At 29.3% G+C, this 27181-nt stretch overlaps 1 protein-coding gene across 1 annotated transcript; it reads right to left on the reverse strand.

Annotated features, from left to right (window-relative positions):
* Positions 1-2285: 2285 nt before the first annotated feature.
* Positions 2286-14965, reverse strand: LOC129972638 (cyclin-dependent kinase 9-like). Its single transcript, XM_056086848.1, has 8 exons — positions 14767-14965; positions 14357-14470; positions 13042-13123; positions 11582-11672; positions 11165-11342; positions 7633-7882; positions 5755-5904; positions 2286-2760 (listed from the first exon to the last, which is right to left on the reverse strand). Exons 1-8 carry the CDS (start codon positions 14787-14789, stop codon positions 2485-2487), a joined length of 1164 nt encoding a protein of 387 aa, XP_055942823.1. The 5' UTR covers positions 14790-14965; the 3' UTR covers positions 2286-2484.
* Positions 14966-27181: the final 12216 nt, after the last annotated feature.

The raw sequence follows: 27181 nt of genomic DNA on the forward strand, positions 1-27181 counted from the left end.
GATGTAAGTAAATTTGTTTGTTGATGAAATTACGCCAACTCTTAAGATGACGACGGAAATTTTACCGCCGTATATGTAAACCTTCGATTTCTGAGAAAGGTAACGGCAAAATATCCGCAGCGATATGTGTAACCAGCCTAATAACTCTCTTCATTCACTCATACCATTGCGACTTCGAAGACGAAAGTTTAAAAAGGCACAATGTATTCCTACGGTAAAATACCAATGTACATTGGAGTTCGAAATTTAGTTCTTTATCCAAACATATTGCATCATAAAGCACTCTTCAAAGCTGAACTATTCATCCAATGTCACATTTAATTTGAATATTAGAAAAAAAATCTATTCATTTTCAATATGTTGTTCTACTGTTAGCTAATTTTGATGTGAATCCAGAAATAGATTTATCAAAATGTAATGATATTTCACACAATATTTAAAACCATTTAACACCCTTATATTGCTATGCTTTTTAAAAGGAACATGGTGGTGGTGGGGGGGGATGGACTACTTTAATATCTACATAAATATAAAATTCAATTTTCATTTGATTGATACGTATGTTTTGACACTTTTGCATTAGCATAGTAATAGCTTAGTTAAGTTCACCAAATGCAGCAATCTAAAACAACTATACATGGATTTTTTTTCTTTCTAACTTCCTGGCTACATGTGGCTTTCTGGAAGTTACTACGCTAAGAAAATACGAGTGGTCTCCCCTAGGTTTTCTCGTATATCTATAATAAAGATGTTGCTTCTTACAGACTTTGAAGAAGGTTGATACCATGGTTATAAGAATTTTACTACCTTCACAATGAGAAATCAAGACAAGCTGGAATGCTGACAACACAAGTGACTCCCTCCCTCCTGCCTGATGCATATAGTGGCACAACACGACATATATTATGTTTAAGAAGATTGTATGCAATTTGGAAAGCTATCCTTCTGATTTTTTTGGATCCAAAAAAAATAGAAATGCACAGTTTTAGTTTGAAGACCACTTATGAGTTTTCAATATTTTAGAACATTTCAATGGTGAGTAAGAAAATGATTGATCAATCACCACAAGATATCAGCTCGCTACTGACTAGCTTAAAGTTATGAAATTCAAAGCTCAATTAGTTTTAGTCACAGAAGAGTAACTTTTTGATAAAAATATTAGGATACTAAGAATATTTAACTTCACAAATAGAACAGAGAGAAAATATATAAAATTAATCTTACAATTTTTTCACTATTACCTCCTTTACTCAAAATTATATAGTTTTTTAATGCTTTTTAAGGCATATTTGCAAAAGGAAATATATGCCCATCTCTAACAATTTAAACAGTAATTACAGCACCATGATTACAGAAGACAACTTGGACATTTATGTAGTAAAGAAAAATAATGGTACTCAAGGCATCCAAATCTCATCTTTATGTTTATTTTCATTGATTATATTTGTTTTTATCAATTCCAGACTCGTAGTGTGTTTTATAAAACCAGATTATTATTACAGAAATTAACATGCAAAAGATGATATAATTCCACATCTTTGTTCATAAATGATAAAACTGATTTGAACTTGGTGTTCAAAATAGATATAAAATCGATTAAATGATTGTTAAAATTTTAGGTTTACTCTAAAAATTTGTAAAAATTTAGGTTTACTATTAGCATAATACTCTATTTGTCCATGGATATATAATTTCAATTGTTTTTCAGTAGTTTTCAAGATTCTAGTCATTCTTATAACTAATACAGTCTTAATAATTTGACAATCTTTGCCTTAAATGTATCTTAGAATAATAAGAGCAATTTAAAACTAATTTAATTGTCACTTTTCAACTAACATTTTAATCCAAAATTAATTCAGATGATTTTGTTCTCTTTTGTAGATTCAAAGAAATCATTTTCTGAAATAAAATATTATATATCAAAGAATTCCTCTCAAAACTTTTTTGCATTTAGAAATATTAGAATGCAATGGTTCGTGACAAAATTTTGTAAAACTCTAAAATGCATAAAAATTGGAAATTGAATAACACACACACTCATATATATAGGGCTATTAAGCATTCTATATACAATATTAATGAATTTAAACTATCATTGGAAGAAATGTTCACATTTTAAAACAATATGTAATTGTCCTACTTATCAGTTGATAGTCAGAATCAAATTATTTTCAATAAAAAAATAAAAAGAGTACCTTTCCATCATATTTCTAAAAAATTGCTATTTTAATTTTTAAAATACATTTTTTTTAATATGCATTAAATAAAATAACATATCCTCAATATTTAATCAGGTTTTTTATTTATAATTACAAAAAGTTCAGTAAAAAGCAGATATTTAAGCATATATATATTTATACATGTCGCATATTTTTTTGTCCATGTAATACTCTGTGTTCAAGTAACCTGAAAGGTTTTGTCTTTCAGTTCTTCACAAATATATTTCAGTTTGTCTTTGTATTACCATGAAAGGTAAGACTTCATTTAGAAAACTCTGTCATGGTATTGCCCATCATTGGCAGTAGGGTGTGCTCGAGATGGGCCTGCACCATGATGTTTGACATTATCTTTCTTCCTTGAATACAGATATTCAAACATAGACTGAGTATGAGGTTGAAGCATTTTTGTTAATTCACATGGAAGTGGATCAGTCCAAAAGAAGTCATGATTCAGAGCTGTATCACTATCAATTCGTTTTGCAGGATCAATGGTCAATAACTTATCAAGTAAATCTAAAGCATGTGGATCTTTCACATAAGCCTAGAAATAAAATAAAGATATTAATTTATAGGCAACAATAATTTACAATCAACACATTATGATACAGAATTTCAAACAATTCAACAGGAATAAGAAATTGAACAATGCCAAAAAAGTTTCATGCGAAAGTCTCATAAATCTTTATTTTCAACCAAGTTGTAATTCAAAAATAATTGTGTAAGTTTGTTTGCTTTATTTGTAAAGATTTATTGAATGCATCATCAAAGATTAGATATACACATTAAGATCAGACCAGACAATTAAATAAAACACTCTGAATACATAAAACAATATTCAATGAAATTAAGTAAAGAATGATTTGTTGGTTCACAGGAAAACTTTTAGGCAATTTTATTATTTAGGAACCTTTCTCAGTACAAACCTGATATTGCCTTACAACAAATTCCTATAATTTTTAGAAGTAATTATTGTGAGAAAACTATTACTCCTATGATACCTTTCTACATACTTCAAAGCTCATTTTTTTTTTAAATCAAAACACGGTAGACACAATTAATACCATAAAAGTATTATTTCTGATTGCTGGTTTTGCCTAAACACCACTTGTTAATTACTGTTGCTTTCCCTTTCACCAAACTACAAAGGGGGGTGGGAATTGATGATTGTAACATTCTCATATCCATACTCTTTTGCTGTTGGCAAAATTTTCAAGGCAAAACCAAATCACAATGATGTTGAAAATTAACTAACATATGCTCTACAAACAAGTAATCATTGTACAGAAAAGGAAGTATGAATTGAAATTACTGTTAAAAGCATAACATAAATACATAAAATTATTTTTAAAAACAAAAGGAATTTTCCCCTTATTCAAACAAGCAAAAGGAGTTGAAAGAAGATTCAAGTAAACAAAAAGGATATATTTTGCCATTCTATAAGTATGTCCCTAAACAGAGATAAAACCGTTTTCACTGACCTTCAGATTCATTAAATATGTTGCACGTTGAAAGATCCAACATTGTAAAGAAAATACAGCCCATAATCGGGTAGATCTAGTATGTAAAATGATTTTTTCCCCCCATCAGAAGAAAAATATAACAACAAGTAAATATAAAAACTACTTTTAAGGCCCGTATAAAAGAACCATAAAAAAGAAGTTGTTTTCAAGGACTTTTAAAGACACCGTGAATCCTGATAAAAGCTCTTATTATGTTCAAGCTTTCTTTCCATAACAGAAAGCTGGATGTTGATTATTAGTAAATTAAAATCCTAATTGATGGCAGATTAATGGATATCAGTATATACAATGAATAAGAATTCAGTCTCTGATTAAGCAGTTTTGCCTTAACTCATTCAGCTTTACTTTCATTTCTGGTCCTGTAAATTCAACAGGGTGCACACAGCAGTATTCCCCCATTCTAACTATATGCAATAAACAAAATGGATCTTTGTTAACAAAACTGAAATGGATACAAGGTGCATGGTTATTACAGTATGTGAACTTCCACAACAATTTTGTGCCTTTGAATTTATTGAGGAAAATCTGCTATTCCTTTCGACTGTATCTTTTTATTGACATCATAAACATTAATATTTTGTCTGAAATGGGACAACTATTTTTGTCATAGTATTGTAAAATCATTTAATTTCACTAAAGCATCTACAAGAAAAATTTCAAATTCAATAGTCAAAAATTCAATATAACGAATTTAAAAGCTACAACATGCCAAACGGTAAAATAAAATTGCTTTCTCAAAATTTCATTAACATTACTTGACATAAAATGACAATGGAAAAATAATAATTCAAGACTTTTGAATCTATATGAATTTCAAAAGTCTAGGTGTTTAAAAGTCAAGCATAATTGGCAATTATGTCAAAAATGAAGAAAATCTAAATTGAAATGACAGGAAAAGTGATGTGACTTTAAAACTGCTACAAATACAAGAAAACTAGGTGAAAGAAGGGTAATAAGCATTTCTTTTCTATTATGCAAAAAAAATATTTTGAAAGAAAACTAGTCATAAAAAAAGTTCAAATTTTAGTGAAAAAAATAAATGAAATAAAAAAAAGATCATGCCTCAGTTTAATAAGGTGTGGGATCATCTCCAATAGCCAGGCTTATGGCACAACAATTTCCCATACTTGGCCCAAAAGAGTTTCAAATATCATGAAGAGTTCTTTTCAGTTCTGGAATGGAGCTAGCTGGGTGGGTGTGGAAAGGTGATAAATTGTCTCCCAAGCTAATCTTGCATATCATTCATCTCTGTAAATTTTAGCAATCACAATCTCCATCTCAAAGGTATGAAGGTCTGATTAATCATTCAGCATGATGCTTGCCCATACCTTGACAAAAAAAAATTATGTTCTTTCTGCGATGCTTCTACAGGGAGAAACAAGTTCCATGTTCTTGCCATATTTTTAGTCAATGAGAATCAGTATTCCTATTAAAATACTATTCATCCTTAAACATCACATTGGTCCTCCGTCTAAAACTCCAGCACTCATAACCTAAAGTAAGGTTTAAATAAGCATGTTTATGCAGAGGAGTATGCTAATTGCTGGTCACCTGTACAGAGAGCAACAAGACTGAGTCTCTTGTAAACATAGTTTTGGGAAACTCAAATCCTCTAGCAGCTATGAGCACTAAACTCCTTTCTCTGGCACAACTATCCCTCTAATATTGTGCAGTTATCACTAGATTTTGATTCTGGTAAATGGTTGCAACTCTTGCTATTGTTTTCAGTTAACATTTCCAATGCTTTGAAACCATGATTGTCTAAAAATGATTTGTACAGAAACAAAGTTCACCATCAACAGTTGATATTCTACAAATTTATTAGAACAAATTCACCGAAATTTGATAGTATTTTGCTTTTTAGTAATTATGCTTAGCTTTCAGACACTTGCATACATCTTATATCTTTGAAATTTACTTAAAATTTGTAAAAAATTTTTTAGAATTTTAAAATGCATCTTAATTACATATAGTTTCTAAACTAAAACAAATTCTTAATGGTTGGTTAATCTTACCTTTAACCTATCTTTAACTTTACGCTTCTGCCCTTTGGGAAGGTCCAATTTGGTCCACAAATCTAACTTTTCACAACCTGGAAATGTCTCAGGAGTAATGGAGCCACAAAGCTGGCTGATCAATGTTAGTTGATGCTGCTCTGTATTACCCTGAAGTGAAAAAATGAGAGATCAACATACAACAAATTGTGCAGGGGTGGAAGAGGCACAACTAAAATAAACAATATTTTAATGATGGAATTACTATTCTATTAATATTATTTCCATTAATATATTTATTTGTTTATTCCGTTAATATTATTTTTGTTTGATAAATTATCTTCAATAATTATCTGAAGATTTTGGTAATATTTCATCCCTACGATTTCTCAAGCCTCTTCATTGAAGACATAGATAATTCATAAATATTGCAAATATTTTAATGCTTTTAGAAGCAAAATGCTTTTCACACTATTAAACACCACACATTTGATCATTGGAACTGCAAAAATAAATTTTTAAAAAGACTATACTTTTTCTACTTATTATTTTAACACAAACAATTATTATTTTTTTTTAAAGCAAGATATTCTTTTACTTTCCATCTTATGAATTCAGTTAAAAAGAAAATATACATAAAATAGAATTTTTATCGCTCTTTCACTTAACATTCTGCAAACTCAATCTAACTCTTCAAACTAAGTAAAATAAAATTTTAAAATACAAAACTTATCAAACATTTGTTTTTATGAACAATGAGTACCTCACAGATGCTGAATAACAGATTCAGATTTTATTAGATAATTTAATATACAATTCTAAATATCTCCTGTTGATATTTCCAGATGTTTATAATAGAAATTGTGGCATGTGAAGTCCACTGATTGTGTTTATCCTTCTACCATAAGTAAGTAGCTCATCATTTTAAAGAACATTTAAAATTTAAACATATACTTGAAATTTTTTATTTCAGAAAAATAAATTAAGCAATGCTTTAAAATTACTATAAATACTACCATATAAAAGCTACGCAATTCTCAGTGCAATGACAACTTATAATGTCTGGCGATTAATTAGATGGTCATCAATTTAAAAAAATTCAATGAGTATACAATGAAAGTTCTTAAAATTATGTGCTGTCATAGATGAAAACTGCTTAGAAAATATCTACAATCAAATTGATTTTCTTTCACATAATTGTGCAAGTCTATGTTTGTCTTCATTTAAGAATCTCATCTTTGCCATTTTCCTATCCTACTACATGTTCAGTTGCTTTTCATTGGTGGCATCACGAGAGTGGAACAGAGTTGTCTACATTCATTAGAGTTAGCAACTGTTTATACCATCAAAAACAGTTACTTCAAAAGTACAGTTACTTAATATTGTTGGAGGATTAGCTACCATTAACAAGAGATCATACAGCAGTTGATAGACCTAATTTAATATCCTTTCAAATGCTTTTCTTAAAGTTCTGTACCTTAGAAATGAAAAATAGCAAATATTTAACTACCTGCCAATGAAATAATGATTAAAAAAAAGCAGAAAACAATTAATAGTTAAAATTAACTTTTTTGCGTATCAGATGCTTTATTAAAATGATATGCCGAAAATTTCATGTTAAAGGCAAATGAAAATTTAAGCATGTCAACTATTCAGCAAAATATCTCAATTTCAAGTCAGATAAAATGCAGTACAAAATATACCACCGTTTTGATCAACAAATTTATGATCTGACCTTTTTTAGTTTGAATGGGAATTAAAAATTTTCATTAATTAAATTGAAGACAATAAAATTTCTGAAACCTTTTAGCCTGAATTTCTTTCTCCTGCTTCTAAAGAGATAAAATATAGTAAATGAAAATAAAAATGAGCAAATATATAAATTATCAATTAGCGTACCTGCATAATTGGGCTTCTAGTCCACATTTCAGCCATGATGCAACCACCACCCCACATATCAACAGGAGGTCCATAATTTCTTTCCCCCAAGAGAAGCTCTGGAGGTCTATACCACAAAGTGACAACTCTGTTTGTGTACCTATTTGGTTTATCAGCACTCTTGATAGCACTGAATGCTCTAGCCAAACCAAAATCAGCAATTTTAAGTGTCCCTGTTTTAGTAATAAGGATGTTGGCAGCTTTCATATCCCTGTAAAAGAAAAATAAGTACATAAATGCATTAATGGAAATAGGATCTAACAGGAATGTAGGAAGGATCTTTGAATTTAAAAGAAAGAAAAATTATGAAGACAATAGTTGTATCATACAGTTTAAAAATAAAAAACAGAATTTTTATTTTCAATAATCTAGAATTTATTAATGTAAATTTACAAAATGTTATGCAATTAAATAAACGCAATTCTTCTTCTTTTTTTTTTTTAATAACTCAAGAGCTTATAACAATTTAATGCAATTTCTTGACCTAATATACTCTGATAAAATTAAAAAGATTTCTTTAACACTCCTAGCATAAAACCCAAGAAACCTTAGTGAATTCCCCTCCCCCCCCCTTCAAAATGGCAAGGAGATACCTAAGGTAAAAAAAGAAAGCTTAAAAAAATGTTAGACTCGAGATTTTTTCTATTGATTTTTCTTTACCCTAAATGTCTAGCTAATGGGTTAATGAGTAGGTGTATCTACTATCAGTTGCAAGTCAGTGCTTGATTAACTGTCAGTATCTATCAATTTATGCATTAAACAGCATATTCTGAGCCATTATTATTTGGATTTGGTGAGTATCTGTGTATCCAAAATGAGTCTTAATTAGCGAACATAAAAAAAAAAAACTATTACACATATGCATCTTATAATTAGCCTGATATATAGGATTTTAAATCTTTCAAGATTAAAAAAAATAATTTAAAAATCCAATTAAAAGTATATAAAATGAAAAATTAAAAGCTGACACTTTCCTCTTATACGAAATTACTTTTATTTAAGAATATAAATTTAAAATTGTTTTTGTAATTTAAGATTTAACATAATGCATTAAACATAAAAGATTTACTTGACATACAATTATGTTTTTATTCAAATCATTTTCTTAGTTTTCATTGATTAGTGTATTTAAAAAGGATAAAACATAAAATGCATATAATAAAGATGAAATGTTTTATTCTGAGAAGATTAATATTGATTATAACTTTTTTTAAAACATATTCAGAAGTAGCAATATTGTGAATATATATTTAACACATATGAGTTTTATTTAATTAAAATTAGCTTCAAACAAAAATTTCACACTTGCACTAAATTTCAAATTAAAAATGTCATTTATTCAAAATTTTTAACTTAGCAATACATTGCTGTTGAAGGTCTTAAAAAACTTAAATGATTATATTAAAAAAAAAAAAAATTACCACATAAAAGCAAATTAATTTTGCTTTTTATTTCCTATATGTAGAACAAATAACAGCAGACAATCAGATACATGAAAGTGGGCAAATTTGATATAATTTTAAATTTAAATGCAGTTGTGAATTGTACAAGATTCTTACTACAGCTTTTATTTTTAGAATTTTAAAATAAATTTAGTCTCTTCCTTATTTTTATGAAAGAATATGAGCATTCAATTTAATGATAATGGTGCAAGTAAGTTTACTCCATAAAAAAAATGTGAAAAAAGTGCAGTAGGCTCCTCTTTATGGAAACCTACAGAATATTATTATAGAATAAGACCGTTAACACAAAATATTATAAGTTTTAAATATAATAAAACATCTTTTTTTTTTAAGGTTACAAAATGTATTACATTTTTGTGAATACTATGAAGAATACAGTATAATAAAAATTAATCCAAAATACAGAATAAATATTTAAGAATGTTAATTCAGTTACTGATTATAAAAGTTACTGATTTTTTTTTTAGCTATGAAATCAAATTAGTCTAAATTATTCTTAAAAAACATTTTTGAAGTGTTTTAAGAAACAATAAAAAAACAATCGCTAATACATTTTAAACACATACATTATCACATTACATACATTTTAAAAAATGATACAGCTCATGCTCGCTAATTTAAAGCCATTCAAGATTAGTACTCCGATGAAATAAAATAATATAACATCCTTGCTATCATGATACAAGCAATTTAAAGATTACTGAACAAAAAACATTACCATGCTTTTTTTTTTTTTTTCTTTACAAATTCATACATTTGAGTATCAATTTCTACAGAATTTTCATGAATGGTTTCGTATTATTTATGGCAAATTTAATTTCCAAAGTTTTACATTTATTGGATTCTCTCTTTTTTTTCTCCCCTTTGAAATTTTTAATATTTTTTTAAAGTTTCATAATACTTCACATGTATTAATTTTGTATACAGTAGCAAATCTCTTAATATTGGAATATGTTAGTCTTCCATAAAAGTTTATGTATCATACACAGCTCTTAGATTAATTAAAGAATTTTTTCATTTGCGACAAACGTAACCTTGCTGATACTAAAGCGACTTTTCAGAATCGCATTACCATGCGACAATACAATAATTATTTTCATGACTTGCAAAAAAAAAAAAAAAAAATCAAGGATTTTTTTTTAGCCTCAAAATATTACAATAGAAATCATCTAAATGAACTTCATTAAATGAATCAAGCTGTTCGTTGTATTATTTTACAATTTTTTCAGGTAACGACTGCTTTGATCTTTGCATTTTCTGAACAAGCCCAGAAAATTTCTGATTTGGAATAAAGAAGCAAATGAACAATTTGCTTTTAGCATAATATTATATTGTTTTTCAATAACTTTTGATTTCAACAAGATACAGCTTTTATAATTGCAAAAGTTTTGAGCATACATTAAAATATGTTTTTTGTATTTACAAAAATAAAACATTCTGCTAAAAAGTACCTTTGTTCAATTTCAATAGCTCCATTAGTATTCTAGTAGATATTGTCATTATTTGAATTCATGAAAATTGAACCAAGGTATGTACAAAAAAGGAATAGAAAAGTGGTGAGATTAGAAGAATGGTGTAGTTAATTTTTATAGCCATGGCAATAATCTTTTATTTTACAACATTTAAAGAAGTTGGCATTTAAGATGAAAATAACTATAAACCTTCCTGCACTTTTCCAATTCTAAAGGAAAATTTCAAAAATCCTTGCATTATGCATGTTTTATGGACGATTTTTAAATTGCCCATTAAAGTTGTTGTTTTTCTGGTTTTTCCCGGTACTGGTAACCCTAAAATAATATTCACAAAGCAAGATGTGAAGTGCATTGGCTAGTTTTATTAAAATATATATGAACAGTCTCATTATAAACACAATGAGAAATTCACACACATTTAAAACTATGTAAAGTTAAATCTTTAAATTGAATTATAAAAAACTAAATAATTTTTCAAAATTATTAATATTTTGGGAGCAAAATAATTCTTAATACCTTTATTTTCGTAAGAAATTACTTCTTTTTATAAAAACTTACCTATGAAGGATTTTGTTGCTGTGTATAAAATATAAACCATTAAGAAGTTGTTTCATAACCATTTTAATTTCTCCAAGGGTGAATTTTACATTGACATTGCTCAACAGGCCAGCCAGATCATGCTCGCAAAAGTCAAAAACAAGATAAAATGTTGACTTGCAGCGATTGAAAGAAGTTGCTGTAAAATATTGAGGAGAAATTATAAATAAGGCAATAGTTGCATGAAAAATGTCTACATTATATTAAACTGAAATAAAAGATAGATACGATTGTTTTATCAAAAATCAAGTCATTGGTTGTCATTTAACAAATAGATATTAGGATCCTATTCTACCAATCCAAAATTACACAAAATTAGAGCAATTACATTAAGCTAATGATATTAATTTAAATCTGCACAATGAATAGTAAATATACCTTTTGTTCGACATATTTCAATTAAGTTGACAACATTTTCATGCTTTAGAAGTTGAAGAATTTTTATCTCCCTTAAAGCTGTAATAGGAAACTAAAACAAGGAGAAAAAGTTTTTACTGAAAAATATTTACAAATAATTCTTAAAAGTTAATATCAATAATTGTGGTTAATTGGAAATTCCATTGTTTTAAAGCAGTATTTTTAGAATTTATCACACTAAAATAACTCCACATTAAAAAAAAAAAAAAATCAACACAAAGTGTACATTTAAGTATAATAAAAGAAAACCTTTTTAAAACTGCACAAATTTATTTTATTGACCCTTTAATAAACTAAATAGTAATTTAAACTTCATTAGATAGTAACTTACACTTGTAAATAAACATGCTCTTGCATATTTCTATATACAAATATATTTATTGATAATGAGATATTTAAAGTAGACAATATACCCAATTAAATTTCTTCTATCAACTAAAACTAGTTTTAAGAACCTATACTTGTAAACCTTATTTCACAAATAGAAACCTAATTCAGAGCATTTGAGATCATTTTACTATTCATACATAGTCAAAAAATCTTCAACCTGCAATAGCTCAGTTTTTTTTTAATTCATAATCAATTAATCTCTTATATATTAAAAATACAGAAACAACTTTTGAAAAACCTGACTGCATTAAATTTTGGAAGTCTATGTTTTACAAAAGCTTTACTTTATAAATATAATTCAGTTAACTAATGTACAAGTTAAAACCTATCTATATATTTACACATTGAAATTATTCTTGAATGAAGAAAGGTAGGACCACTAAAGTAATGTCTACCCAGATTCAAGTAACCAATTATGATCATACGAGATTGATTCAAAAGCATCAGGATGCAAAAAGGTAATAACAGGCCAAATAATATAGCATAACTGCTTCTCCAAATGAATAAAAAAGCAATCCTCTTCATATACTGACAATATGATTAAAAACTCAACAAGATACTTAATCATCTTAATAGCTATATGAGAAGATGAGCAAAATTAAAAGTAATTCATAAAGCCAACATTGTAGTAAGAAATTTATGTATTGGCAAGATAAAAAGAATTAAAAAAAAGAGTAATATTTTTAAATTATTGCATTTAATGATTATAATACATCACTAATTCAATATTAACAACAACTTCAGGATTTACTATTTATTCCAAGTTATTGGTATATGCAGAAAATAATTTTATATTAAATAAGCTATGTTTTATACATATGCAACTGACTCTTTATAAAATCCTTGTTTATGAAACAACATTTCCAGCTTTCAACATTCACTACGACAGTTAATAAGATCATTTTTGAATCATGGAGCATGAATTTTTTTATAGGTTCTTCACTTAAAAATAGGAATTTATAAAAATACTCAGGTGATTATGTAATACATTAAAAAAAAAATATTTTTCAATCATAAGAAATTCATCATACCCCTTCTTTCTCATTTTCCATCAGAACCTTTTTCAGAGCAACTACTTTTCTTGTTTCACGATGACGAGCTTTGAAGACTTCCCTGTATTAAACAATTAGAAAAAAGTTGTATGGAATAAAATACAGAAATTAAATTTTATTTAAAGTTAAATACAATTTTTTAAAATTAAACTTTACTTTTTAATGAAAAATTATGAAAGTTAGGTTTATGAAATGAGTCCAAGTTCAGATGTTTTCTTGGAAGCAGGGCAAAGAATTCCATGGATGTCAATCTTCTGTTACAAACGAGAGATTGTTCAATTCTTTATTTCAAAAATAATAACGATAAACGATGTTGCGATCACACTAAATGGAAATTTTTGTGCACTTAGCATTAGCATTATCATTCATTAATACCATTTCAGCCTAACTTTTGAAAAGAAATGCATAAAAATAATAATATAATGAACAAAGGAAACATGAAGATTTCGTAGGTATAACTAGAACAGAGATAATATAAACCTATTTCTGTAGTTTTGCATTTTCTTTTTTGATTTCTGAAGTACTTTACTTTTAACGTGAACTGAGAAGTAAAAGAAAATATTAATTGTTACAAAAAAAATTTGAAAATAATACAATAAATCATGATTCAATATAACTTAAAAAATAGAATGCAAATAAACTAATCAGTAAAAGATATTTAAAAAAGTTATTGATATCATTAAAAAAATAAATATATTTGAACAAAATAATTATTAGTGTAGGTGTAATTTATTTTTTAAAAAGTACTTTTAATTATATAAATAATTAATTTACTAATTAGCATACAACTGAACTTTTATTATTCATTTTTAATAATATTCTTTTGCAATAATATTATTAAATGGAATTTTATGCCAAAGCAGAAACACAAAACCAGTACAGTAAGGGTAAAAAAAATTACGAATTATTGAAAAAACAAGAAGCACTTTATACCTAACATATCAATGGAACATAACATTGGCAGAGAACAAAAACGAATGGGTAACCGAACATTGGTGAGCTATCGCTCCCTTTGTTTATTACTTGGAGACTGTCCACAGTAAGGGAAATATTCTTAAAATCTTTCCTTGTTCCACTTGCAAACAATTTCTTTTCTATAGCATGAATTTAATAACTAATTGCAAGGAATTTTTGAATTTAAACTTGAAAAATAATGTTAAAGTTTAGAAACACATTCTCAGAATAATAAATTGGGCTTTGTTCTTAAAATCAATCAGTTAACAGTATGTAAAAACTATCTCTATTCAGAAATTCTGCAAAATACTATATTATTATCAAGTTTCTGCAACTTTACCCAAATGTTCCTTGTCCAATCTTTGCTAACTTTTCATATTTTCCAACTTCCTGACAGTAAGGAAAATGGGCATCTGTCATTTTTCCCATCAATTTCTCCAGGCATGTCTTGTCTCTAAAATTGAATTTACATACATTACATATTTTTAAAAAAGCAAGTTTATAAGAAATTGAAAAATAAAAGGATAAGCAAGGCTGATAAACCCACAAGAAAGTAAAAATCATTAAATTTCAAGATATAACAAAAGAAATTAATATACCTAGACAGTTATGCCTCAAAATAATTCTTAAAATTAACGAAAGCTTCCTCAGAATACTATTTTTATTAGGAAGCATAATAAATTTCACTACTGTATCAAATTTCTCAATTATTACAGATTTTACAAACCAAATTCAAATTATTATACTCACTTTTCAACGTTATTTGTTGCCATATTCAAATCTTCGAGAATACACAGTCTTTTAAATCTGTAAATAATCCACTTCTTAAATACTGACAATACAATCCCAATATTTATCAAAGAATCACTTCTTCATAGAATAATTGAGTTTAAATTAAAAAGTTCATTAATAACCACCATTATTTATTTTTAAAATTTCAAGTCCTATAATATGGTGCAGTTACAGTTAAGAGATACATTAGTCTTTGCTGAATAATAATTAAACTCACGAATTTTTGATTACACAAATTTTCTATTTTGCTTTCGAATTATCCGGTTTGAATATGATTTTTTTTCATCTTTCTGTTTATATGCAAAATCAGTAATAAAAATTTCATGGAGTTTTGGAAATCTCAAAATTTTTTTTTTATTTAAATTCAAAAGTAAAAAAAAAAAAAAAATGATTGCAACTGTATTGAAATTAGGTATGACGAATATTTTACAAACTGTTATTATGTAAGCAATTTCAAAAAGTCACAAATGCCAATGATCAATGCTTTTCAAAGGCAGTTGACTCATAATGACCATTGCAAAGGCATTGACTTATCTCATTGTCCATAAATAAACTTTCTTTCACACTCAGACTTCCACTGCAAAATATTTATTTATTTTTTTCTTAGTGAGGTTTCTACAGACATTCAATGCTGCAAATAAATTCCATATGTGATATCCCTTAAATGGATATAAATGATTCAAATCCTTGATATGATTTTATTGGTGATATTTCGATTACAGGTCCTGGATCACGATAGAAAGTGACAATCGATATCATCTGTCCAATTAAAGCTAAGAAACAAGAATTTGCACAAGTCATTTACATACTGACGAACGTTCCAGGAAAAGCCCCCCCACCCCACTTCTCCCAATTGTTGTTGAGGGATTTACTGATCACAAGCATAGAGTTCACAAAGAGACCCATGCGTGCCTTCAGTCTGGAACCCTCTTTCTCCTCACTTGTGGTTTTTGGTTGTTTCCCTAACTCTGGGGTTCTTTAATGTCCGTTCATTTTACCAACAATATGTGGAAAGCTCCTGATCAACGTGCTTGAGTGAGAATGGTCTACAATGGGTCAGATGGCAGATTTATAACTATATCAGTAATGGAAATGAAACTCTCCTGAACCATGACTGATTATGACCATTGCTGGAAACAATGAACTGCTTATCTCATTGTGCATAAATAAAATTTCTTTCACAATCAGACTTCCACAGCAAAATATTTTTTAATAAGGTTTCTACAGGCATTCAATACTGCAAATAAATTCCATATGTGATATCCCTTAAATGGATATAAAGCCATAATTACTGCCATATATTTAATATTTTTCCATGACATGATTTGATATTAACATAATTAATTTAATTATGTGAATTAATTAATTTTCCGTCCGGTTAATATGAGAATTCCGCTGCTGCAAAGAATGCCCAGTTTTATAAACAGATGTACGACTTATTTTCAAGTCCTTTTAAAATTAAAAGTGATATTTTAAATGAATTGCCGCTGATAAATTTCCTATCATAGATATTAAAATACAGCTTGGATGATGCACAGAAATTCATCCAAATGTGAAAATATTTTTTTTTTAAATGTGTAAAAGAAAATCTAAATGTTGGAATAAGATATACATAATTGATTTTTATACATCATGCGTAATACGGTGGGCAGTGTGTAAAGAAAACAATTTCGTTTATTAAAACGTCTAAGTTTTAGTTATAATATTCATTTTCAGTATAACGTTGACAGCTCCCTGGCCGCGGTGGCTTGGTGGTAAGGTCTCCGCTTCTGAACCGGTAGGCTTCAGGTTCGAGACACGATTTCATCTAAGAATCATTGCATAAACGGGTCTGGCGCACATTAAATCCGTCGGAGTCGAACGTCCTCCCGCTGATGCGGTGTGGAAGTTTGGAGAGGGGGTGTCAGTTCAAGTGTCGTCCTCGTCCTCTGACCGTGATTCAAATTACGAAGTCCATTCCAAAATAGCCCTAGTGTTGCTTTAAAATGGGACCTTAATATAACTAAACGGAACTTCTCCTTAGCGGAAAAAATTATGGCGTTCATATTAAAATTGTTTATTTTAATTAATTTTTGTTCTTTTTTCAATAAACTAATTTTTAAAAGATATTTTTAATTATAATGCAAATAAATAAATTTCCATGTTACTATAAAGTTTCACTTTTTTTTGTTTCTTTTTAATCCCTTGATACCAATAAACCCATTAATCTCATTCATTGTCAGTATGCCGAATAATAGTAATTAGGCAGATGTCTTTTTAATTTTAACTAATAAAAGAATGTCAACGAAAAAAAGTATTTTTAATTATTAAATTTAATTTTAAGTAATAAACTTTGGGGCCCCTCAATCGCGGAGCCCCGGTCCTTAGCATCCGTCGCACCCCCTAGATGACCAGCACAGGTTGTTATGTTTTTCATAGACGTTTAAACATTGAAACATTCATAAAATGTTTAAAAGGATAAAATTAGTTATTATATCTGAAAATAGATGGCAGCACAAGCAAAATTTTCGATTATGAATATAGTAGCTTTTGAATAATCTCGGAGGATTTGAATATATCCAAATTTAGAATTCACAATAATCGGTTCTTTCAACAAGTCATTTTCAAAATTTCTTTTTTTTTATGGCTGTGCTTATTTTAAATTCCTACATCAATCCAACAATCAGTCATTTGTTTATTCAAAATAAATAAAATCTGAAATGATTATTTTTGTTTTCTGATAATGTATCGTATAAATGGTATTATTTCGCTGTAAATTTATTATTTGAAGTTTAGTCATTTTTTGTTAAAATTAAAATTCAAGTTTTAAAGGAAGTAGCAATAAATCAAGAAGGAGCATGGCACAGTAAGCATAACTATCTGAGGCTTCTAAAATAATACTATATCAAAATCTGAAATTTAAAATATATGACAGAAGAAATTATAATAACTAAGTTAAATAAAATTAAGATTTTACTGAAATTTTATGTAACCAATAATTTTGACTAACTAATTGGTCTCCAAAGGCTGAAAGGGTTGTTTATAAAAGGAAATTATTGGGAGAGGAGGAAACAATTTATTGAGAAAAAATTATTATTCTGCATTTTATTATTATTAAAAAAAGATAAGAATTTATTTAGGCTTTGAAAAATAATATTAATTTATTTTTTATTTTTAAGGTAGAAACTAAATAAAGCACAAAATCTAACTGCCGAAGTTTAATTTCCAATAATTTTTTTAAGCTCATTCCCGACATTTTGATTAATCTACGCATTTCAGAGTTCACTTAGTCTGAGACTCATTTCTGCATTTGTTTGTCAACCTATAAATACGATAACTCAAAAATGGAAAGAAATGCGTAACTTTGTCACTTAATTTGGTCCAATTTTACTAAACTTGAGTTGCCCGAAATGTTCCTGAATCGAAAACCCAACAAACACAAGAATTTCCGAATGCGAAAGCATGAAGTTATGGGATGTGTATGAATTTGTTATAACTGATAAGCGTCTAATGAAAATATGACAGGACATTGCAGCCGAAAGCACTGAAAAGGATGCGAAAAGCAAATAAAAATAAAAGGGAGTTGTTTCAACAAAACTCCCTCGCATATTCTCTAATGAAGGCGTTGCATCCTCGCCTCCCTGTTTAAAATTGTGGACATTCGATAAGGCCGTAAAGGCCATTATTACAAAGATTTTTATTTTGAATATCACACATAAGAATTGTGTGCTTTGCAGTATCATGAGGAAAACCAATACTTCCGTACTGACCGCATGGCACTAGCAATCAGCAATCAATAGTTGCAAAGGATCGATCATTAGCGTGAATCTAGCGCTTTCACTGAAGTAAGCTTGCGATCTTCTGAGATGAATCAATGATGGTGAAAATCAAGTTGTATTTTGAATACCTTTTCCCCGAACAACTGAAATCAAAATTAGTAACAGACCCAGGATTTTAGAAACAAAATCACATATCGCATTTCATACATTTAAGTCGTTGTGTTTCTTTGAATAATCGAATAAGGATACTTGTGAAAGTAGACACAGAGATGGTCAATACCTTTACGAATTTGAGGCCAAATTTTATTAGTGTCTGTACTTTGACTATTAAATCTGTATATCAGTTTTATCCATCTAGCTTACTTCGTTTTTTAATCATCGTATTAGCTTATATTCGGACAGCCAGATAGACTGTCATAAAATTTCATAGAATTTACAAATTTGGTGTAAAATCCATAAACCAAATTTCATACTTCTAGCTCAAAGCCTTTTTGAGTTATATTCATCACAGAGAGAAATAAATTTAAAAAAAAAAATGTTTTTTTTTTTTCGAACTCAAGGAGATCTAAAGCGTAGAGAATCGTTAAAATCTCGAATTCAATTTTTTTTTAACGGTTGCATAATTTCTCGGCAAACAGTGTCTGAGGCAATCTATCCTTTCAAAGAGCTTGGCAATGATGGTCAAAGTCCAGGAAGTGAATTAAAACGTATGGTGCACACTTTCAGTAGCCGTAGGCTATCAAAAGGCGAGTTCAATGAAATTCGAAGGTTCCCATGAAAAAGATCGCTCGTGAACTGGAAATAAGGGATCGATTACAGCAACGAATGGCAAAATCAGAGCTTGAACTGAAGCCTTACAAGGTTCAGAAAGTTCAGCTTCTCACTGAAGGAAACAAATTCGTGCGGCTCCAAAGATGCCGAAAACTTTTGAAACGGGCCGCATGTCAGAACTGAGAGACATTCCTTTTTACTAATGAGAAGTCAAAAGTTCGTAACTCCTAGAATTATAGGATCTGGTCTGTAGACGCATCAAGTCCTTCAGCAATTGGTGAACATCGCGAACATCCAAAATCGGTCATGGGCTGAAGCGAAATTTGTGAAAGCTGCAAAACATCTCTGGTTTGTGTGGATGAGGGAGCTAAAAGAATTCAAAAAGTGTACCAGTGGGACATTCTAGAAGCTGTTATATTTCCGTGGGCCAAAATGCACTTCGACAATGTAAAGTTTGAGTTTCAACAAGACTCTGCAGCTGCTCACAAGGCTAAAAATACAGAAGAGTGGTGGAAGGAACATTTTCTGGACTTGATATCATCTGGAGAATGGGCACAATACTCGCCGAATCACAATCCCATGATTAAAGCGTAGGTCCATTTTGGAGTCTAGAGCTTGCACTAAACGACATAAAAGTTTGGACACTCTAAGGCAATGGCTTCTTCTGGAATGAGATAGATTAAAGGAAGAAGACTTGATTTTAGATTTCTATTGCTGAAAATTTCAATAAGCGTTTGCGCCTCTGCATCACTGCAAAAGCCAGCCACTTTGAAACCAATTAAATTTATTTATCAGTAAAGGTCTTCTCTTATTATTATTTGTTATATTTTGTTAATTTATTAATTTTTAATCAAGTTATATTAAAATTTGCTTGTCCGGGTTTTTCTGCCGAACCCTATTCTAAAGCGGATTCTGAACGGATCCTCGGTCAACGGCCTTTTCGATAGAATTGCTGGCAATTTAGCGACTGCTTTGGAGACAACAGCAAAAATTGATGAAATATCGGCAATATATCGATGACTAGAGGATTTATGATGTTTTTCTAGAACATTTGATGCCAAAAAAGTAAATAAAAGCTCACAGACGAGAGTTAGTCAGTCAGTAGAATTAAGCTAGAGCATTTGCTGCTGCAGTTATTTAATAGCGATTTTTTGTATGTGTCCTACTGTTTACTGGAATTAGTTTTTTAGTTTAGTTATATTAACTTTGTAACAGAAATCGTCCGGTGACTGTATGGTGAATTTCGTAAAATAATTAGAATAACAGGAAGTGGCGCTTTATTCTGAGATAAAATCTACATTACAGTAACAAAAAACACAGCTGAGGTGTAAACAAAGAGCAGCATTTATAGAAATTCAAAAAAGCTTGGCGATTTCAAATTTTTAATTGAATCATAATATAATAACAGCGCTCAACGTCATTAGCTCTTAATGTAATCCACATTCCAAAGATGTAATTAATTCTCATGTAAGTTTCTTGCTTTCATTACCTTTCAACAAGATGTGGTGTCAGACAGAATTTTCCAGAATAATATATGATTCTCTGTTCCCGGTAGGGATAAATCCATAATTCTTGTATGTTCCAGAAACTTAATTTTTGTAGTCCAATTCATCTCCAAAATAAAGGGTCGATAAATTTTCCATTTAGAAATCCTATATATCTCTTTTTCCAGTGAAGACACTAACAATGCAAGAAAATGATTTGCATATTCAGAGTAATATTTGTTTTTCAAAGAAATAGACAAACATCATCATCGTTTGGTAAAGAATTTAAAGTATACTCCTTTATTAGTCTCACAGTAAAATTTCTGGATTTATTTTAATTGTGATAGATACAAAATTAGTTTTAATTCTATGAGCTTTAAATGTGCTAATATTTTTTCATTCCTTAGATTTCAGAATACGCTGACGAAATAATAGATATTTACATCCCAAGAGAAATTTCCTTAGTTCTACTTTATTTAGCTCCTTTAATTGACATCATTTCGCCGATGATAAAGAGCAAGAAACTCTGTTCGTAAGTTGTAACAATAAAGAGATAATGGAATGGATTTTCTTTCATTCTTCGCTTCTCTGAGATGTCATCCGCAGAACGTCATCTCGAAAATCGATTTCACTCCATCGACGATTTCCGGATCAGTATATGAGGAGTTGAGCTAACAAAGTTCCTGCCTCAGATTTAAGAAGCCCATTAAATTGAATAATTCCCCCTTCTTGTTATTTTTAACATCGGTTTTTTATACTCTGAAGATTATTTTCAGGAATGCTTCAAACTTCAGGAAAATAACTTTATTACATATTATCCTTTAAAGGAACATTGTTTCAAAAAATCATTTTAATGGCAGAAGAAAAATAAAATTCGAATTAAGTTTTATACGATTGTGAGATACATTTTGCTGTGAAGTGTGTGTATTCAAAATGTGTCTACATATTATTGAAATTATCTTTATTAAATATGAAAATATTTATTAATCCATATATTCAAATAGATTCAAGAAAAAAAAATCCAGTTCTGTAATTGTTTTTCTAATGTTTCATTCCACAATCGCTGGAATTCTTACGGCAGAATTATAATTTCTAACATTAATGATTTATCTTTAAAACTATATGGCCAGCACAAAGGCGGGTGATTTAATTGCCGTATATACTCTACGTTCATTGTGTACATGGACTTTTCAACTGGAAACAATCCCATCATAGCCCCATTAAAAACATAAATATTCGGTTCATCTATCTTCTAAATTTCGCAGTATTGTAACTTCACTTTTTTATTTATCTTGCAAACTGCATAGATATTGAACAAGAATCCCTCTTTATCTTTCAACAACGGAAGAAAACCACGCGATTAAATATTTATGAACAACTAGCTTTTACCAGCGACTTTGTACGCGTGGAAATAGTTTGGAATTTATAGCATCAATGTCTTTATCTTTTGTTACTCCTGCGCATGCGTGAATTTTCAACGCCAATTGGGGCAACACAAATGCATGAATTTTCTACGCCAGTTGGGGTAACGCAATATAGATGATAAATTTTTAATTTCCTTTATTCTGTTTTATTTTAATTCAAAAGTACTTCAGAATGAACCCGAAAGATCGATTCATTAACAATGTTTAATTTTAAATGCTTCAAACACTAAGAAAATAAACAGAATCGTTTGAAATAATAGTCAAAATCATGTTAAGCCTAATCTCATTGGTGGGGGGGGGAACTGAAACTTTACTCATTTGGCGATTTTTGGCGGGAAAGTTAGTTTTTACTTAATAAACAATTAACCACTGAATTAAACGGAATAAATAGTAGCCTATGTCCTATTCCAGACTATAATCTATCTCTCAGCTAAATTTCATCCAATTCTGTTCAGCCGTTCTGGTGTGATTGACTAACAAACATCCATCCATCCATCCAAACTTTCGCATTTATAATAGTAGTATAGATGAAAATGGTTTGAATTTCAAGATAACAATGTACTCTAATGCTGAAAATGTAACAAATTAAAAGTATTATTTAAAAATGTAAAAAATTCACGAAAAATTAGTATCATTAAAAGAGACAGTTTTTAAAAATTTGAAATAGTGTAAACTTCCTTTTTTGTGCAATAATGTTTTCGAAAATTATAACAAGAAAAAAGTCACAATTTCATTTAATTTTTCATGAATTAAAATTTTAATTACAGTTTCAAACAAATCGCTCCGAAGAGCATATTCTCATCCTTCAAAGTATGCATGTGCCAAATTTGGTAGCTCAACTATTTGGTCCGTAGATCGTCAATACTCACACACACTTTCATCTTTATTAATGGGGAATATTACATTGTGCTGTGATGTCGCATGAACATGAACTGATTCTGTTGTGGACCAACAAATGACGAAGACGACCTCTGATCGAACAACACAACCTCTAAATTTCCTCATCATAACAATACAAGTAAGTCTAACAAACAGTAACAAACTTAATGTTGACCAAACTCTTGTTGTAACTGGATATCGGGGATCGTGTTTCCAAATGATAATCCACTTAAATTTAGATATGATTCCAGATCACTGCATGTTCCAGGTGTCTCTTGAAACATTTGTAAACAACCTTCTATATTTGTGAAAACAATTTTCTTTCCCCTGTTACATGGAAGATTACAGATTTGACAGAATAATATTTCTAAAAAACGATTCGGGCGAATTTTCGATTTTTAAATCTTAGTCAGATGGTGAACGTCTCAGCATTTTGGCATATTTAGACTAGTAAAATGCAAGATTAACGAAAGCGACACACTAGTGGCATTTCGTGGAGAAAAAACGCATTTTAATAGAAAAGACTACATATTTATTATACAAAATATATTTTACAGAAATGTACAGCAAATACTACAAAATATAATTCAAAATACAAACAGCGCTTACTCTATTATTATTAGAGCTTACTTGCTGCCTCAAAAAGAACTTCAGGAACGAACGATGTCTCTATAAGCCCGGAATGGCGAAACGCAGGATTATAGAGAGATCACTGCAACACCTGTTCCCTTGGGGTCAAGTGTAGAGCTCAAAGTCTTTGATACTTTAAGCCAAGACTTTGCCATCAAAACACAGCTCGAGAAGTACAACTGGAAATAACTTATTCCAATTTGCACAAAACAATGGCATTTCTGCCTTTCCAGAAAAGAGAAAGATAAAAGTCTTTAAAAGTTAATTCTTGTAAATAGAATTTGTTTATTTAAAAATGTTACCTGTAAAAAAGATTTTAGAATTTAAAAATGTTTTAAAGGAATTGAGAGTATTTGTAGGCTTAAAAAAAACTAACTTTTTAAGTCTAATAAAATAGAGAGCATTTCACTGATTATAGAAATGCACAATTTGTATAGGTTTGAAAAATCGACATTTAATAAATTGTCCTTTGACAACGAATGTAACAGGTTAAAGGTCTTTATCCTATTATAAAAAGATAGAGTTTGTTTTTGTCTTTTGCTTCTTTTTTACTTGAAACATGCTTTCTTCAAATTTTGGTTTGCATAGAAGGGATTCTATTCATTGCAATCGTATGAAATTTCATACAAGTATATTTACAAGCATTATGCATCTTGTAAACATATTTTTAGTTTTAATTTTTAGAGACTAATTATCATAAGAAATATCATATGTTTTTTTTTAGATTTCCAAGTTACACCATATTCATCAGTTTTTTGAAATTCTTGTTATCAGCATATTTAAGTAACGATATTTTTATTGTAATCTTAATATATATAAATTACGTGTCACGTTGTTTGTCCGCGATGGACTCCTAAACTACTTAACCGATTTTAATCAAATTTGCACACCGTGTGCAGTTTGATCTAACTTAAAAGATAGGATAGCCCTTTTTTTGAATTTTTAATTAGAATTTTAATTATTAATTAAAAACTAACTTTCCCGCCAAAAAAAATCTTCAAATCGCCAAATGAGTACGGCTTCAATTTTTTTTCCCAACAGTCATGAGGCTAGGCTTAAGATTTTTCGGCTGATTATTTGAAACGATTCTATTTATTTTCTTAATGTTTGATGCATTTAAAATTAAACATTGTTAATGAATCGATCTTTCAGATTCATTCTTAAGCACTTTTGAATTAAAATAAAACAGAATAAAGGAAATTAAAAATTTCTAATCTGCATAGCGTTACCCCAACTGGCGTAGAAAAAATCACACATTTGCGTTCCGCAACTGGCGTTGAAAATTCACGCATGCGCATTGTATTATGATTGTTTACATTTCAACGGAAGCGGACTCGATTTAAATTAGTTTTAGGTTCGTTGCATGTTTTTGTAATTAAATTGTATTTAAGTTAGTTATATATTTTTTGTATACACTTATAGTTTTAAGTACATCGTTTTTTAAGTAGTTTTTTTTAACCTGTTTTCAACCGATTATTTTAAACGATTCTATTTATTTTCTTAATGTTTGATGCATTTAAAATTAAACATTGTTAATGAATCGTTCTGGTCATGATGAATCTGAGAATATTTTGTTGACAAATTCTTGAAATATTACATAAATTAGGAAAGATATTCTTTAGTGCCCATAAAGTTTAAACGCTCAGTGACTCTTTTCAGTAATCATATTACAAAAAAATACTTTGTTTCAGTAAAAAATATTATTATATTAATTGCAGATTAATCCTTTCCAATAGTATAAATTCTACGGGAACTAACAGAAAATGAGAGAGATACATATCACGTTATGACTGAAGGCCTTTATAATATTATGAGTGAATTATATAACTATCAAAATTTGAAGTTTTAAAATATTTTGATGAAGAAGTTATTAAAGTAGGAATTGCATAAAATATTTAATTATTAAAATTTTAACGAACATTAAGATGGGCGAACCGGCTGGTCGCCAAAGGCGGCTAGTTATTGTTATATATTTTGATAATTTTAGTGTGATTTTACTCAGAATTATATTTTCAGAGCGTATTGATTTGTGGTTTTGAACTTGAAAGTTATCGCATAATCGATCTGTCATTAAAAAACAAACTAGGAAACAAATATTTTCTATTGCTTAATAATATAAGAAATCCTTCGTTATATATGTTCTGAATTTTCCATCAGATCAGAGCAGACAGTTTTACTTACGAAAAAATCCCCTTTATTTAGAACTGAAATTTCGGCAATTTTTGTTATCGAGATTCCCTTAAATCAGTGCAACAAGAAATTCAGACAAAATGCAACAACAAAGCAGTGGGAGTGGTCTCTCCGAAACTCTCTCGCATACTCTCTGATAAAGGTGTTATCCCAGAGACTGCCTTGCGTGGCATTGAGGAAATTAATAGTTACGAAATATTAACCTTTCGCGTAAATTTATCAATGTTTTTGAATCCATCGTGTGACCCTTGGTAATATTTTTTAGCGTTGAATCTTGGCTGAATTTAATAATGTCAGAAAATAATCGAATTTGTGTTTTAGGCGCGTATTTCCCAACCGATTAGAACAAACTTTTGACGCACACTTGTAGTCACAAAATCGCATAACAAACTTGAGTCATTGAGTTTCGTAAGTTATCGTGAGACGGTAAATGCCTTGTTGGATTTGACTCGAAATTTGATAAGTGTCTACGGAATCATGGATATAAAGTTCTTTCTAAACGATTTATCTGAAAACAAATATAATCAGAATTCCTGGCGAACCAGCTGATTGCCTAAGGCGATTAGTTTAAGATAAGAAATAGGTAATAGGCTCAGTTAGCAATAAAGTAACATGCAATATTTTAAATAACTTGTACTTTTAAACTAGCAGCACCCGCACAGTGTTGCCAGTGCCATAGCATCCAAGAGGAAAAATTAGCTTTAAACGTAATGCCGGGGTTACATTCCGCCATTTATAAGACAGCCAATAGGTCCCGAACCAAACAACAACATGCCTATGCAGTGTTTGTTTTGTTTTGTTTCTTACTGCATATGTTTTTGTAGAATTTGGCGGGTTTTTTTTTTCATTTGAAAAAATTAATCACTTATCATAGATTAATTCCGTCATTTTTTGCTCTTTGTTCTTTCTGATGCGAGGTTGTGTGTGTGTGTGTTTCATTTTATTTGCTATCTTTTTTTCCATAGTTTTCCAAATTGAGTTATGTTGACCGTATTTTTATTCTACCATGTTTCTTTGTGTAATTATCCATCATTTTAATTCGATGAGCAGTGAAAAAAAAATTCAGGGGAGCCAAAACTGCAATTTATAACCAAGCATGGAATGCCTGAATCTATCTTATGAAATTATGGAAACATAAATCAGTCCCTTTCTGTGCATGCGCTGCCTACTTCCTCGTACACAAAGTACCCATAGGGAAAGCATTGGAATCGATAAAAATATTCGAATTCGAGATTTT

The sequence above is a fragment of the Argiope bruennichi genome, chromosome 6 (assembly GCF_947563725.1).
Source record: "Argiope bruennichi chromosome 6, qqArgBrue1.1, whole genome shotgun sequence".
Lineage (NCBI taxonomy): Eukaryota > Metazoa > Arthropoda > Arachnida > Araneae > Araneidae > Argiope > Argiope bruennichi.

Excerpts from the sequence above, each read along its gene's own strand:
- LOC129972638 (XM_056086848.1), bottom strand. The coding sequence starts at position 14,789 with ATGGCAACAAATAACGTTGAAAA. Across the intron at positions 13,124-14,356 it reads ATTGGACAAGGAACATTTGG|GGAAGTCTTCAAAGCTCGTC; the intron begins GTAAAGTTGCAG and ends TGTTTAATACAG. Across the intron at positions 7,883-11,164 it reads AGCAACAAAATCCTTCATAG|GGATATGAAAGCTGCCAACA; the intron begins GTAAGTTTTTAT and ends TTTCTTTTACAG.